This window comes from Trichechus manatus, unplaced genomic scaffold, assembly GCF_000243295.1.
Source record: "Trichechus manatus latirostris isolate Lorelei unplaced genomic scaffold, TriManLat1.0 scaffold00254, whole genome shotgun sequence".
NCBI lineage: Eukaryota > Metazoa > Chordata > Mammalia > Sirenia > Trichechidae > Trichechus > Trichechus manatus.
The window spans coordinates 2,425,832-2,442,131 of NW_004444190.1; the positions used below are offsets into that span (position 1 = coordinate 2,425,832).

At 36.7% G+C, this 16,300-nt stretch overlaps 1 protein-coding gene across 1 annotated transcript in view; it reads right to left on the bottom strand.

Annotated features, from left to right (window-relative positions):
* Nucleotides 1–16,300, bottom strand: part of WWC2 (WW and C2 domain containing 2) — a 339,751-nt gene that overhangs the window by 143,627 nt on the left and 179,824 nt on the right. The window contains exon 2 of the mRNA XM_004389676.1: nucleotides 16,084–16,193. Coding sequence (XP_004389733.1) covers nucleotides 16,084–16,193 — 110 coding nt within the window. The remainder of the gene's footprint in view (nucleotides 1–16,083; nucleotides 16,194–16,300) is intronic.

Here is a 16,300-nt window from a genome sequence, read left to right on the forward strand (position 1 = left end):
ATAAGTGACGGGATAGCACTTCTGAGGTTAGACTACAAAAGACTATGATTGCTATTTCTCTCTCCTCCGTTCTCTCTCTGATTTTCCTTGACTTTTTTGCTGTTTGAAGCAAGCTGCAAAGAATGAGGGCAGCCTCCAGCCAGCAAGAAATTAAATCCTGCCAACAACCACATGACTGAGATTGCAAGCAGACCCTTCCCCAGTCAAGCCTTAAGATGACTGAAGCCTGGTGACACCTTGAAAACAGCCTGTAAGAGACCCTGAACTAGAGGATTCAGTTAAGTCATGCCCAGATTTCTTAACCCACAGAAATTATGAGATAATAAATGTTATTTTAAGGTACTCGGTTTCAGGATAATTTGTTATGGATCAATACATAACTAATAAATCAACCAAATAGATTAGATAAATTGAAAAAATATATAAAAACTTTAAATAGTTATTTAAACTTTAAATAATGTCTTAGTTATCTAGTGTTGCTATAACAGAAATATCACAAGCGGATGGCTTTAACAAAGAGAAATTTATTCTCTCACAGTCTAGGGGGCTAAAAGTCCAAATTCAGGGCACCAGCTCCCAGGGAATGCTTTCTCTCTCTCTTGGTTCTGGAGCAAGGTCCTTGTTATCGATCTTCCCCTGGTCTAGGAGCTTCTCAGCACAGGGACCCCGGGTCCAAAGGACACACTTTGCTCCCAGCACTTCTTTCTTGGTGGCACGAGGTCCCTCCCTTCTCTCTCTCCACTCGCTTCTCTCTTTTATGTCTCAAAAGAGATTGACTCAAAATACAACATAATCCTACTCACTAACATAACTGCCTCTAATCCTGTCTCATTAACATCATAGAGGTTAGGATTTACAACACATAGGATAATCACATCAGACCACAAAATGGTGGACAATCACACAATACTAGGAATCGTAGCCTAGCCAAGCTGACGCACATTTTTGGGGGATACAATTTAATCCATAACAATGTTTTAAAGATATAATAGTTATAATAAGATAAACTCAAAAACCCAAACCCGTTACCATCAATTTGATTCCAATTCATAGCAACCCTATAGGACAGAGAAGAACTGCCCCACAGGATTTCCAAGGAGCGGCTGATGGATTTGAACTGCCCACCTTTTGGTTGGCAACTGAGCTCTTAACCACTGTGCCACCAGAGCTTATAATAAGATATGTACTCTCAATTCTCTCTCAATATCTTTAGAGGTTTTTCTAATCATATTTCCCTCTGTAGTGGGAAATTGGTATATTCTCAATAAAATATTTGTCAACAGCTAAATTGCCACAAAATACCAATAGCAACATTAACTGACATTTAAATGAATTAAGTGCAATAATAGCAATAATAAACTATCAGCATTTGTTTCAGATAGTTCAGCAAAAATACTCTAGTAGATTAAATACGTATGCTATAAAAGATTCAGCAGGAACCACATACATGTCTGAAACACTGTACAATAAACTACAAAAGAGGATTCCCAAAGGCATCTGAGAAGGCTTCATAAAACAGAGTTGTGTTTCATCTCCATCAGTTATATTTGCTGAATAGATTTGTGAAGAATATTTATTAAATGTAAATACTCAACGAAAGTGTATTATACAAATGCGGTATTTTCTATGAAGACCTGGTGGCCTTGGGAGATCACTGTATTATAATGCAATATAATTTGCATGTTGTCTACTATATGAAAGAAGAAATATATCACATACTGCTAAACTGTCACGTACCGCGAGGGAATACACATTTCCTCAGTTTTATAAATGTGGAACTTTATAAGTAGAGAACACATTGTGAGTTACAGGAGCTTATGGCAGATAATGTTGGATTCCTGCAAAAGAATATCATTTCTGCCTGTAATACATATTTCTACTCCTCCTGCTGTGCTCAGGAAAAACGAATGAAAGGAATATGAGTAACTTTCCTCATCTTCCTTTTTATAAAGTACTGGCTACATTTATTTATCTGGTTGTTGCTGCCACACACATTTATTGACCACCTACTATATGCAACAGGAGAAACAAGAGGTATGGGCATGATCCTTCCTTCCAAGTAACTTACAGAAAAATACAAGAATTTGAAGCACATGGTTTTTTTTTTTTTTTTTTTTTTTTAAGGGAAAAGGAAAGAAAACTCTTTTCTACAGTAGAAAGTGATGAGCGCCTTCAGAGGAGAATGGTTAAGTGCCACAGCAGTTTAGAGACAGAAGGTTGTCTCTGGCTGAAAAAGTAAGGCCCTATAGAACAGGCAGTGTTTTCAAAGATTCCAGTCAAGAAGCCCTTCAGGAGCTAGCCCGTTTTCTTCTCCAGCCATCACAGACCATTCTCCCACTCATACCAGCCTTCAGCTGCACTGAATTACCCTCATCTCTTTGACCAATTCCTGCTTTCTCTAGCCTCCTTAGACTTTCAGCTTTATTTGTGGTCTTCCTTCTGCCAGGAGGTTCCTCCTTCTTCCAACCCCCATCCCTACTCCATTCCCCCTTTCTCCAGGCCTAATTAACTCAATCACCCTTTGGTTATCAGTTTAAAGTATGTCCTCTAAGTAGCCATGACTATACTCTTTAGAATGCATGGGTGCTTCCACTGAGTGATCACCCTGTTCCACTAGCCCTATGATGGCTCTTTCCACATTCTAATATACTTTCTCACTTCTTCCTTGAGTGGCTGGACACTAGCCTAGGGTCTCTTGAATGTCAGGTTAATAAATGTGAAATTCATGTTGTAAGCAATGGGGTACCACTGAAGGGTTCCATGGAAGGGCATGGCAAGATCTTAGCTATATTTTATAGGAAGATCATCTGACAGAAATGGGAAGCTGTACTATCAAGAGTTGATGGGATGGTGCAGAATATTCACTGATATGAAAGGCTTTATACATTGAAAATAGCAGTTTATAATAAATAGTGCCTGTATAACATAATCCTGCTTGAGGTATGAAATATTTAAAACTATATATATGTATATATATACATAGTATATACATATATATGTATATATATACATAGTATATATATATATATATATATATATACACACACACACACACACACACACACACACACAGGAAAAAGTACAGACGGATACAACACTAAAAGATTTAGAGTATTTAAGTTGTATCTGAGTTGTGAGAATATGGATAACTTTTTCTTCCTTTTGTTAATCTACATTTTCTACTTTTCTCCTATGCATATGTATTACTTATATAAAATACTTTTAAAAATAAAAATAAAAGGAACAAATGGCACAAAGTAATGAGGGTCTTTATGAGTCAAATCGACCCAACACCAACAGGTTTGGTCAGGTTTTGGTTTAGTGAGGGTCTGGATTAGGAGAATGGCAGTGGAAAAGATGCTAAAGGACCAAATTTGGGATACAGTCTAGAGATAACGTAAACAGAAATTAGCAAGATAATTTTAAAGTTCTTCAATTTTTAGTGCCAAAACCAAACCCGTTGCTGTGCATAAATTCAACCAACTGAAATCAACATAACAAAAGATTTGAGAACTGAGCCATACCAGTATCTACAACTATACTAGTCCTAGGCTGCCCCTAGGTAGTCCACACACAGGGCAGACCAGAAGAGATCTGCCAAACTAAACTGACCTTAGAATAATGGCCCTCAGAAGATAGGTCAGGCCTTCCTGTGTAAAACTAACCAAGTTGATTGCCTGCTAAAACAAAAATAAATAAAGAAAAATGAACATTCTCCCAAAGATTTTAACAGGATCCAGAATGTTGTAATACTCAAAATGTCAAAGATACAATCTAAAAATCATGTGACATACAAAGAACCAGGAAAACTAACTCTCAAGGGCAAAGGCAATCAATATAAGCCAGCCCCGAGTTGACACAGATATTGTAATTATCAGACAAAGACTTAAAAGCAGCTATTATACCATGCACTATTAAATGAATGGGAAGACAGACATTTTCAGCAAAAAAGTAGAAGCTATATAAAAAAAAATAACTTTCAAACTGAAAAGTACAATAAAAAAATTAAAAAATAAATTCCTGGGGGGTCTCAATAATGGAATTGGGATGACGGAGGAATTACTTGATAAAATAAGCCCAATATTTTTCAAGTGAAGATAACAGAATCCAGAGTCTCTACAACATGTGATCCACAGTGCCTCACATACAATAAAATATTAATAAGTGCAAAGAAACAGGAAAATGTGACCTAACATCAAGAGAAAAATAAATCATTAGAAACCTACGAGTTGGAATTAGCAGGCAAGGCTTTAATATAGCAATGATTAAGTATGTGAAAGTGTCTACAGAAAAGCACAGATATAACAGATGAAAAGACGGAGAATTTTAGGAAATATTTTGAATCTGTAAAATAAGAAAACAAATGGAAATCACAGAATTGAAAAATACAATATCTAAATTGAAAATTTTATAGGATGAAAACAATTACAAAACATGCAACAATTGTAGAATTAACATTACAGGTAGTCCCCAACTTACGATGGAGTTCTGTTCCAATTACTCGTCCTAAGTCGGTTCTGACGTAAATCAAATAACCTCTTTTTTTTTTTTTTTAGTTTTCATTATTATTGCCTTTTATTATCAGTATCTATATAAATTCAATCTTTATTTGTCTTTGGGGGATGGAAACATTGCATATAAACTTACAGATATATTTTAATACATACATAAAAAATACACAAACCATAAAAATTTACTCCGATGATGAAGAGTTGGATGATGCTGGCATTTTGTCAGTTGTGGTAATAATTCCACTCGTGGAAGGTCTGGGATCATCTGGTTTATCCCTGCGAATGGGGACCACACTTCTAGTAAAAAAATTAGAGTTGTCTGTACGGTCCTTTTCTTTTTTTCTTCATATATCTCACAGTATCACCTCACTGCTTCCTGAATCTGCTTATCAACTTTAGCAAAGTGATCAACATTTGGGTCCAAGCTTTCAAGCAACTAAATACCCTGATTTAGCTTACAAAAAACTTCAGCTAATCCTTTCACAGTAAAACTTTTTGACAACTTCTCTCCTTCCTCTTCCATCTTGTCTAGCTCATGCTTGAATTTTTCAGCAGCTTCAACATCAGCACTTCTTGCTTCTCCAGTTATATGCACAACATATAAGCCAAATTTGTGTGTGAAGCAATGAAACCAGCCCTTACTGGCATTAAATTACTCACTGTAGTCTTCTCCTTGCTGTTCCTTCAGGTTTTCAAAAAGGCTGCGCGCTCTCATTTAAATCGTCAGTAAACTCCTAAGAATCCTCTTCTGGATTTGGTCTTCTATTCAAATCATCAACAGCTTCTCCATCTCATGGATTGGCCTCCGCCTCTTGTTTGTTAAAACTGACAATTTTCTGCTAATCACTTCTTTAACTGCCTCCAAAATCCTATTCTTATCCTTAAAGATTGTTGAAACAGTAGAATGAGACAGTCCTTTCTCGTGCTATTTCACCAACTTCCTTTCCATTATCATAGGCCTTAACGATCTTCATTTTTATACCCATGTCTAGAGCCTTCCTCACCTTCATTTTTGGATTAGAACTTCCAGTGGCATGACTTCTTTTGCTAGACATGTTATTGGGGGTATAAGTCATGCAAGTGTTACAGTTAGAAAAACTTGAACAACTCAGCTTCAAATTAACAACTGATGCTTTTTATGGTACAAAACGCTAAATAAGATCATGCTATAGGCCTGGTGTACAAGGAAGTCAATGTCTGTATCTTAACAATGAAGTCAGAGTTGCAACGGCTGTTGGGCGTGTGCACAGTTCAACTGTCATATGTCATTAGAGTTGAACACTGCTCAACTGTCTATTTGTTACAACTCCCGACACTGACACCGACTATATTGCAGTGTTTCGAACAGTAAATCATAAAATTGAACATCTGTGAGTGAATGCCTCAGAGTGATAACATCAGCGAATTATGCACTGCCAACACTATATGCAGTACATATTACTAATCATAAGATGTACCAAAAAGAAAAGACGGACGGTCCTAAGTGTGGTTCATTGTAACTTCAATATGTCATTAAGTCGGGGACTACCTATATTTTCAAGTGTACATGGAACATTCACCAAGATAGATTATATTCTGTGGATGGACACCAAAAACTTGTCAATATTATTAGAGAAGAAAACAGATCAATATCTCTCATAAACACAAATATTTCAATTAAATATTAGCAAATTGAATCCAAGAAAAAATAAAAAGGATAATATATCATGACCAAGTAGGGTTTATTTAAGGAATGCAAGGTTGGTTCAACATTCAAAAATGAATGTAACATACTCCATTAACGAAATAAAGGAGAAAGACCATATGGCCATATCAATAAATCATGAAAAATAACTACCCAAAATTTAACACCTATTCATGATAAAACAAACAAAACTCTCAGAAAACTAGGAATAAAAGGACATTTCTTCCACCTGATTAAGGGCATCCATAAAAAAGGGGAGGGAGGGAAATCCTTATGGCTAATATAATATTTAATAGTGAAGGACTGAATGACTTCTCCCTAAGATCAAGGAAAACGTAAGAATATCCCCTCATACCATTTCTATTCAATATCATATTGGCGATCTTAAACGCTATAAAAATACTCTTAAACAGTACAAAAATATAACAATAAAAAAGGAAAGCGGAGAAGAAAAAGACAAAGTACAGACTGGAAAAGAAGAAACAAAACTTCCCCTATTTATAAGACAGGATCTTCTACATAGAAATTTCAAAGGAATTTACAAAAAGAAACAAAAAGGTTGCAAAATACAAGATCAATATACAAAAATCAACTGTATTTCTATGTGCTAAAGAAAAACAATAGGAAAGTAGCTTTAAAAATATAATTTACAATAGCATCCAAAAGATAAAATACTCAAGATTAAATTTAACAAAAGGGATACGAGACCTCTACACTGAGAACTACAAGATAATGTTAAGAGAATTAAGGGAAGATCGTTTAGAAACAAAGATATATCCCATGTTCATGCCTTGAATACTTGATATAATTGTAAATTATTCCCTAATTTACCTACAGTTTCAACACAAAACCAATTATAACTTCTATCTTTTTTTTAGGAATTCAAAGACTGAATTTACAACTTACATGGAAATGTGAAAGACTTATAATTGATTTTTTAAACAAAAACAATTTTTATAAACAAGAACCAAGTTGGAAGACTTATAATACCCAGTTTCAAACCTTCCCACAAAGTCACAGAACTCTAAGACAGTGTGGTCCTAAAGGAGAGACAAATAGCTCAACAGAACAGAGTAAAGAACACATTAACATATACACTCAAATGATTTTCAAGGTAGGCTCAAAGTCAGTCCAACAGTGAAATAAAAGTCATGATAACAAATGGTACATAAATCAATATACATAAGGAAAAAAATGACCTTGACCCTCATCTCACATCACACATATTTACTTGTTTCAGCTAAAACCATAAAGGTTCAAGAAGAAATTACTCGAGAATATCTTCACAATTTTGAAAGATTTCTTTAAAAGGATATTCAAAATATTAACCATAAAAAAACTGGCATATTGAACTTCATCAAAATTTAAAATGTCTACTCATCAAAAGACATCATTATGATAATGGGTAGGCAAGCCACAGAGCGGGGGGGAAAAAATTCATAGTACATATGCCTGACAAAAAATAAACATCCAGAATATACAAAGAATTTTTAAAAATCAATATTAGACAACCCAATTTAAAAATAGGAAAGCCTTCATCACACATTTCATCAACAAAGATACACCAATGGCCAATAAAATAAACGGAGACATACTCAACATATTTAACATCAGAGAAATTCAAATTAAAAGCTTAATGAGATATAAAAGACTGAAAACACCAGTTGTAACTATCAAACATTAAATGGTGGGAATATACAATGATACAACTACTATGGAAAGTTGTTTGGCAGTTTGTTTTATAAAAGTTAAACATACATCTACCCTACTACCTAGCAAATGCATTCCTAGGTATTTACCCAATAGAAATGTAAACATATACCCACAAAAAGACTTGTACAAGAACGTTGACAGTAGCCTTATTTATAACAGTCAGAAGCTAAAAACAATTTAAACTGAAGAATAGATTAAAAATCTGTGATTTGTTCAGTGTAATAACAACTCATGAATAAAAGGGAATACACTACTGATGCACACAATAGAATGGATGAAAATAAATATGGCCACCGGTATATCCTTGTGAAGTGTCTGTCGTCAATTTTTAAATTGGTTTATCTTTTTAATGTTGATTTTCAGGAGTTCTTCATGTTTGTTAAGTCCTTTGTCAGATACTAAAATATTCACTCATGCTATTGTGTATATCGGTATATTCCTTAAAAACATGTTGAGTAAAAGAATCTCTTCATGAAATAGAATATACTCCATTTATATGAAGTTCTAGAACAGGAAAAACTAAGCAATGGTAATAGAAATAACAATGGTTGAGAGTGTTTCACTAGAAAAAGGCAGGAAAGAACTTACTGGGTGATGGAAATACTCTGTTATCTTGAGTGAGGAGTATACATTTGTCAAAATTCACCAAAATGTTGTTCTTGTTAGGTGCAGTCAGGTAGGTTATGACTCATAGTGACTGGAACAAAACATTGCCCAGTCCTACACCATCCCCACAATCGTTCCTATGTTTGAGCCCATTGCTGCAGCCACTGTCAATCCATTTTGTTGAGGGTCCTCTTCTACACTGATCCTCTAATTTATCAAGCATAATGTCCTTTTCCAGGCATTGGTCCCTTCTGACAACATGTCCAAAGTACGTGAGACAAAGTCTCACCATCCTCACTTCTAAGTAGCATTCCGGCTGCACTTCTTCCCAGACAGATTTCTTCGTTCTTCTGGCAGTCCATAGTATGTTCAATATTCTTCGCCAACACCATAATTCAAAGGCATCAATTCTTCTTTGGTCTTCCTTATTCATTGTCCAGCTTTCACATGCATATGAAGCGACTGAAAATACCATGCGTGAGGTGCACCTTAGTCCTCAAAGTGATATCTCAGCCTGTTAACACTTTAAAGAAGTCTTTTGCAGCAGATTTGCCTAATGCAATACGTTCTTTGATTTCCTGACTGCTGCTTCCTTGGGCATTGATTGTGGATCAAAGTAAAATGAAATTCTTGACAACCTCTATCTTTCCTCCGTTTATCATGATGCTGCTTATTGGGTCCAGTTGTGAGGATTTTTGTTTTCTTTATGATGAGGTGTAATCCATACTGAAGGCTGTATCTTTATTAGTAAGTGCTTCAAGTTCTCTTTGCTTTCAGCAAACAAGGTTGTGTCATCTGCATATCACAGGTTGTTAATGAGTCTTCCTCCAATCCTGATGCTCGGTTCTTCTTCATATAGTCCAGCTTCTCAGATTATTTGCTCAGCGTACAGACTGAGTAACTATGGTGAAAGGATACAACCCTGATGCACACCTTTTCTAATTTTAAACCACGCGGTATCTCCTTGTTCCATTTAAACAACTGCCTCTTGGTCTATGGACAGGTTCTGCATGAGCACAATTAAGTGTTCTGGAATTCCCATTTTTTGCAATGTTATCCATAATTTGTTATGATCCACGCAGTCGAATGCCTTTGCAGAGTCAATAAAACACAGGTAAACATCTTTCTGGTATTCTCCACTTTTAGCCAAGACCCATCTGACACCAACAGTGATATCCCTTGTTCCACACCTCTTTTGAATCTGGCTTGAATTTCTGGCAGTTTCCTGTTGATACAGTGCTACAACTGTTTTTAAATCATCTCCAGCAATATTTTACTTGCACGTGATATTAATAATATTGTTTAATAATTTCCACATTCCGCTGGATCACCTTTCCTTAGAATGGGCACAAATATGGATCTCCTGCAGTTGGTTGGCCAGGTAGCTGTCATCCAAATTTCTTGGCATAGACAAGTGAGCACCTCCAGCACTGCATCAGTTTGTTGAAACATCTCAATTGTCATTCTGTCAATTCCTGGAGCCTTGTTTTTCACCAATGCCTTCAGTGCAACTTGGACTTCTTCCTTCAGTGCCATCGGTTCTTGATCATATGCTACCTCCTGAAATGGTTGAATGTCGATCAATTCTTTTTGGTATAGTGACTCTGTATTCCAACCATCTTCTTTTGATGCTTCCAGCATTGTTCAATATTTTGCACAAAGACTCCTTCAATATTACAACTTGGGGCTTGAATTTTTCTTCAGTTCTTTCAGCTTACGGAATGCTGAGTGTGTTCTGTCCTTTTGGTTTTCTAACTCCAGGTCTTTGCACATTTCATTATAATACTTCATCTTTTCAAACCACCCTTTGAAATCTTCCGTTTAGCTCTTTTACTTCATCATTTCTTCCATTCACTTTAGCTACTCTGCACTCAAAAGCAAGTTTCAGTGTCTTCTGACATCCATTTTGGTCTTTTCTTTCTTTTTAATGACCTTTTGCTTTCTTCATATATGATGTCCTTGATGTCATCCCACAACTTGTCTTGTCTTCCGTCAGTAGTGTTCAATGTGTCAAATCTATTCTTCAGATGACCTCTAAATTCAGGTGGGATATGCTCAAGGTCATACTTTGTGACTCTTGCGGACTTGTTTTAATTTTCTTCAGCTTCAACTTGAACTTACATAGGAGCAACTGATGGTCTGCTCTGCAGTCAGCCCCTGGCCTTGTTCTGATTGATAACACTGAGCTTCTCCATCGTCCCTTTTCACAGATGTAGTTGATTTCATTCCTGCATATTCCATCTGGAAAGGTCCACTGTATAGCTGTTGTTTATGATGCTAGAAAAAAGGTATTTGCAATGAATAAGTCATTGGTCTTGCAAAAGTATATCATGCAATCTCTGGCATCGTTTCTTTCACCAAGGCCATATTTTTCAACTACTGATCCTTCGTAGTTTCCAACGTTTGCATTCCAATCATCAGTAATTATCAATGCATCTTGATTGCATGTTTGATCAATTTCAGACTGCAGAAATTGGTAAAAATCTGCAATTTCTTCATCTTTGGCTGTGGTAGGCGCATATATTTGAATAATAGTTGTATTAACTGATCTTTCTTGTAGGCATATGGATATTATCCTATCACTAACAGCACTGTAGTTCAGGATAGATCTTGAAATGTTGTTTTGACAATGAATGTGATGCATTCCTCTTCAATTTGTCATTCCTGGCATAGATTGTCCATCTGATTGTCTGATTCAAAATGGCCAATACCAGTCCATTTCAGCTCACTAATGCCTAGGATATTGATCTTCAAGTGTTCTATTTCATTTTTGACAACTTCCAATTTTCCTAGATTCGTACTTCATACATTCCACATTCCGATTACTAATGGATGTCTGCAGCTGTTTCTTGTCATTTTCAGTCATGCCACATCAGCAAATAAAGGCCCAAAAACTTCATTCCAAACACATGATTAAAGTCGACTCTGCCATGTTGAGGAGGCAGCTCTTCCCCAGTCATATTCTGAGTGCCTTCCAACCTGAGGGGCTCATCTTCTGGCACTGTATCAGAGAATGTTCCATTGCTATCCATTAGTTTTTCACTAGCTATTCTTTTTCAGGATTAGATCACTAGGTCCTTCTTCCTAATCTGTCTTAGTGTGGCAGCTCTGCTGAACCCTGTCCATCGCAGGTGACCCTGCTGGTATCTGAAATACCAGTGGCATAGCTTCCAGCATCACAGCAATGCACAAGTCACCACAGTACGACAAACTGACAGACATCCCCAATGACAGACAAACTGACAGAAATATTCAGTTATCTTGAGTGAGGAGTATACATTTGTCAAAATTCACCAAAAAAACTGACACTTAAAACCTGCGTATTTTCTTGTACATAAATAACATCTCAATTATTAAAAGAGAAAAAAAATTAAGGTACAACTCTGACCCTACTAAAATGTGATTTACAGTGTCTCATGTGTAATAGTTACAAACTTTCCCCACCAATATCCATATCCCCAACTCCACACACCCATTAAAATGTTAGTTCTACCATAAAACTCTTAAGGCCTAAAATAACTATTATTATCAAGGTCAAATCTTTTACTTAAAAATATTTGACAGTGTTAGATAGAAATAGTTTCAAACAACTAAACATTTCTTTACTTCATTTTTTTACTAAAATAAAGAGAAAATAATGCTGAAACTATACAATGTGAAGATACAACACATGTGTGGACCAGCTGTTATGAGAACATAGTAACATTTGCTCCCTGAACTGCTTCACAGGAGTGTCTTGAAGATTAATGAGATAACAGATCACATCCTTTTAAGTGGTTAAACTACTTGCTGTGGGTAATTTGGGCACTTTAGGGCACATTAAATCCATCATGCCGTTAGGATACCATTACTGCACTAAAGCTAAATGGTAGATTTAAAAATTTATATTCTGACAATCAGGTTTTTAAATAATCTGAAGCATAATTTAAATGTGAAATGTACTTTAATTCCTTCAAAAGCAAATAAAGCTTTTAATCTGAGTTAAAAAATAAAGTTCTTCCTTCTAACATTTAAGAGTGTATGATTATACTAGGCACCAGAGATAAAGAAATCAAAGACACAGTTACTGCCCTCAAGAAACTCATAATTTAGTGAGGAAAATATACAAATAGATAATTAAAATGCAATATGACAAGTGTTGTTTTTTTTTTTTTTTAAAAAAAAATCCGTAAGTATTGGCACTATAGAAATGTAAGCCAGAATGAGGATGGGTCCACAAGGTGGAAAAGTGAGTGTCAGAGAAAGGCTTTGAGAAATAGTGACCCCTGAGCAGGGGGACGCAGTGTAGATGGGAGATGGCCAAATGAGAGGGCCCAGGGGCTGGGCAGACAGTGCTTGGGGCTAGAATTAACAAATGCAAAGAAATACACAAAGAGCAAAGGAGCACAGGGCACAAGTGGACGCTCAGAATGTCCTCCAGTGCTGGGGCAGGGCAGACGCTGAAGATGGAGAGGCCATCTGGGAGCAGACCGGGAAGAGCCTTATAGCAAGGAATCAAATGAATGCATCTGCAGCTCTTGAAAAGACTTAAGAGACAAATTTGGCAGTCACCAAACTGAACAAAGTAATTGAAGCTATTCACCCAAGAAGATCTGCAGGGTGCAAACAGCAGAAGACTATTAGAGAAATCCAGATATCCAGATACCAGGTACTGGCAAAAGAAAACTCGGAAGGAGCAGTCAGGTATTGGGGTGGGTGTTTAAAACAGACCATGTCATGAAATCCAAAGGAATAAAGAGTGGGGGGAGTAATTCACGGTGACAAGTGACCCTGTCAGATAAGGAAGACAACACTGTAAGTCGTCCTTTGGATGTCATCAGTTTACGAGGCCTCAGGAGGTCTTGACAAGAGCAGTTCCGCAGTTTCAGCACAACAGTGGGAAACAATGGAGAAAGAGAAGTTTGCACAGACTGGGACTTTCAGTAAGGAGCCCTGGTGGTGCAATGGTTAGGTGCTGGGTTGCTAACCGAAAGGTCTGCGGTTCAACCCCACCAGAAAAAACCTGGCAATCTACTCCCATGAAGTTTACAGCCCAGGAAATGGGGCAGTTCTACTCTGCCATATAGGATCACTGAGTTGGAAGCAACTCGACATAAAACAACAACTACTTGGCTTTCAGTAAATTTGGCTGTGAAGGGAAAAGAAGAGAAGATCATGGCTGCAGAATGGTTGGGGGGGGCAGGGCTTGCTGTTATTTATCTGATTTTCTAGTTCTGATTTGGTTTCATTTTGAGAGTTGCAATATTTACATACTAAGACAAAAGAAACACTAGAAATGGTGGAGAAATTTTTAAAACCATGAAAGAATAAAGATACCAAAAGAGAGAAGAACAGGATATACAACTCATAAAGAGGGAATCTGTGTGTGGGAGGGGAGTCCAGAAGAATACCTCTTCCATTGAGAAAGAAGGTGGGTTTAGATACAGAAAAGTTTATAGATGTTGAGAGGGAGGTTGAGAAACTTCATTTTCTCATTTTGGTACCATGAGAGTTTACTTCTGTTGAACGAGGACAGCTAGGCTGGTCTCTGGTTTCCAAACTACTAAATTAAGGAAATAAAGTTGAACTTTTGTCCGTGTAAAGTAAGTATAAAAGTAACAGTTAAATCATTATACATTTTAGATATTCCACTGAATTGTTTATTGGCAATAACTTAAGAATGAATCACAATTGTTTAAAATGAACTTAATTTTACGAAAATTAGTCCCTTCTACCTTAACCCTGGTGGTACAGTGGTTTATTAAAATGTTTGGTTGCCAATAAGTAATAAGCAACAAAACCTAGTATGTTAACAACATAGTATCAAGAGAAGTGTATTAGAAATAAAAAATTAAAATCTAATTTTAAAAAAATACACACTTGTCAATTCTTCACTGAATTTGTAGAAAACAGTACCTCTACCAAAAAAAAAAAAAAAAAGCCACACTGCTTCTAATCAGATAAAAAAGTGACAGAGGCAACAACTTACAGAAGCTGTTATTTGTATTTGTGTTGAAGTAGTATATGCATAAAAGCTGGATATCCAAACAGTATATACAACAGATGCTCAACTATAACAGATAACTGATAACTGTGAGTTCATTGGAAAAACTGGCCTCATACTTCAAAGTGCATACTCCTTTCAACCCCTCTACCTCACTGACCTCTGAGAACTAGACTACCTCATAGCCCTCAAATCGATTCCACTGTAATTCTTAGTGATTCACAACCCTGCCTGCAAGCCTACTATCATAAAAGGAACATCCACCATGCCATGCTTCCTCCTAGTCATCTTTTCTGGTTCCCTACCTGCCACTGCGTTGGGGGTGAATGTTTTATAATCTGTTCTTGGTTGTCTCCTAGGCAGAACACTTCTTTTTAAAAATATCAGTACTGGAAGCAAGGTCTTCATTCTGAACTCATATTCACTGGAGCCTCATACCAGATCGCCTGATCGCCTGGAGACACACAAAGCCTTTCAGCCAAGCTCAGGTCTCACCCACATTCATCTTCAGCCTCTGCAGATTTCAGGCACGGGCAGTGCAGTTCCCTCAGTTCCCAAACCCAATATTTGCACAGATAAAGAAAGCCCCTGACAGTTATCCGTCCATAGATATTTTCCCAAACTAAATATAAGCGATATGAACATATTTTACATATTTATTTTCTTGGTTTTTCTAAGAAAGCATAGCTATTAATCCAGGGGTTTTTGGCCTCTCAAAAAATGTATATCTACACAAGGGGAGCTGCAAGCTATAACAAATGAAGTATCAAATAAAATACTTTTCTATAATGATTTTATTCTTAGATAGTAAAGAATACTGTGTTATATAGCAATATTTAATGTAAGAAGAGACGTAAGAGAAATAAAAGGGAATAAATCCACTGTGTATTCCTCAAAATCTAACCATTTTTAAGTGAAATAAGCAAAACTATAACAGTGAGTATGCTGGCCATGGTAATCCTATGCTCTAGCTTACCACTCAAGGGATGTGATAAGATTTAAGCTGTTACAGGAGGTTTTACCCTTCCAACAACAAAGAAAACAGGAAACAAGAAAAGGGTTTTGTCTTTCCCACAGCTACTGCTCTGTCTTCCAGAATTGCTGATGTGTGCCAACCCCACATCCCTGTGCCAACACACACAGCTGTGCCTTGTCTTTAGGCCACAATGAACCAAAAGCCCAACTCTTTCAGTGACAAGAACAAGAAGAAGAGGAACCCTAATCTAAAAGTGTACTGTCATGGAAAAGGTGAGCCAAAATGGGTCAGGGCCTCCACAGGCCAGTAAGTGGCTTTCATGAGGCCCCTAAGCCTGTGCTGAAGACAAAAATCGCTCCCCGACATGCAAACAGGCAGACAGACAAACCAGATGTCCCTTCTCTTTCTCCCTCTTTGCCATCTAAGACCAACTCAACACACGTGCCCCAATTTCCAAACTGTGTATTTCAGTTAAATATCAGTCATTGAGAAAGCTGTTTTAAAATAAGAAAATTCACTTTGTAAAATGTTTATCCTTTTGTGTGACAAGGTAGATTTTTTTGGAATTACTTTTCTGATGTGTTTTCTTTCACCAAAAAGCAAAACTTACTGTTGATGTGATCAATGTAGTAGACACCAATCTGAGGGTCAAACCCTGCTTCCCATCCCCATGGCAGCTCATCCCCAACACAATCAGCAAACGACAAGGGCTTCGTTAACCTATAACAAACCAGAATAAATACACCAGTGATTCTTTCCATCAAGCCATATAAGTTAAAATTCAACACTCTAACAAAAAGTTAAGTGTCTAAATTGCATTTTTTTTA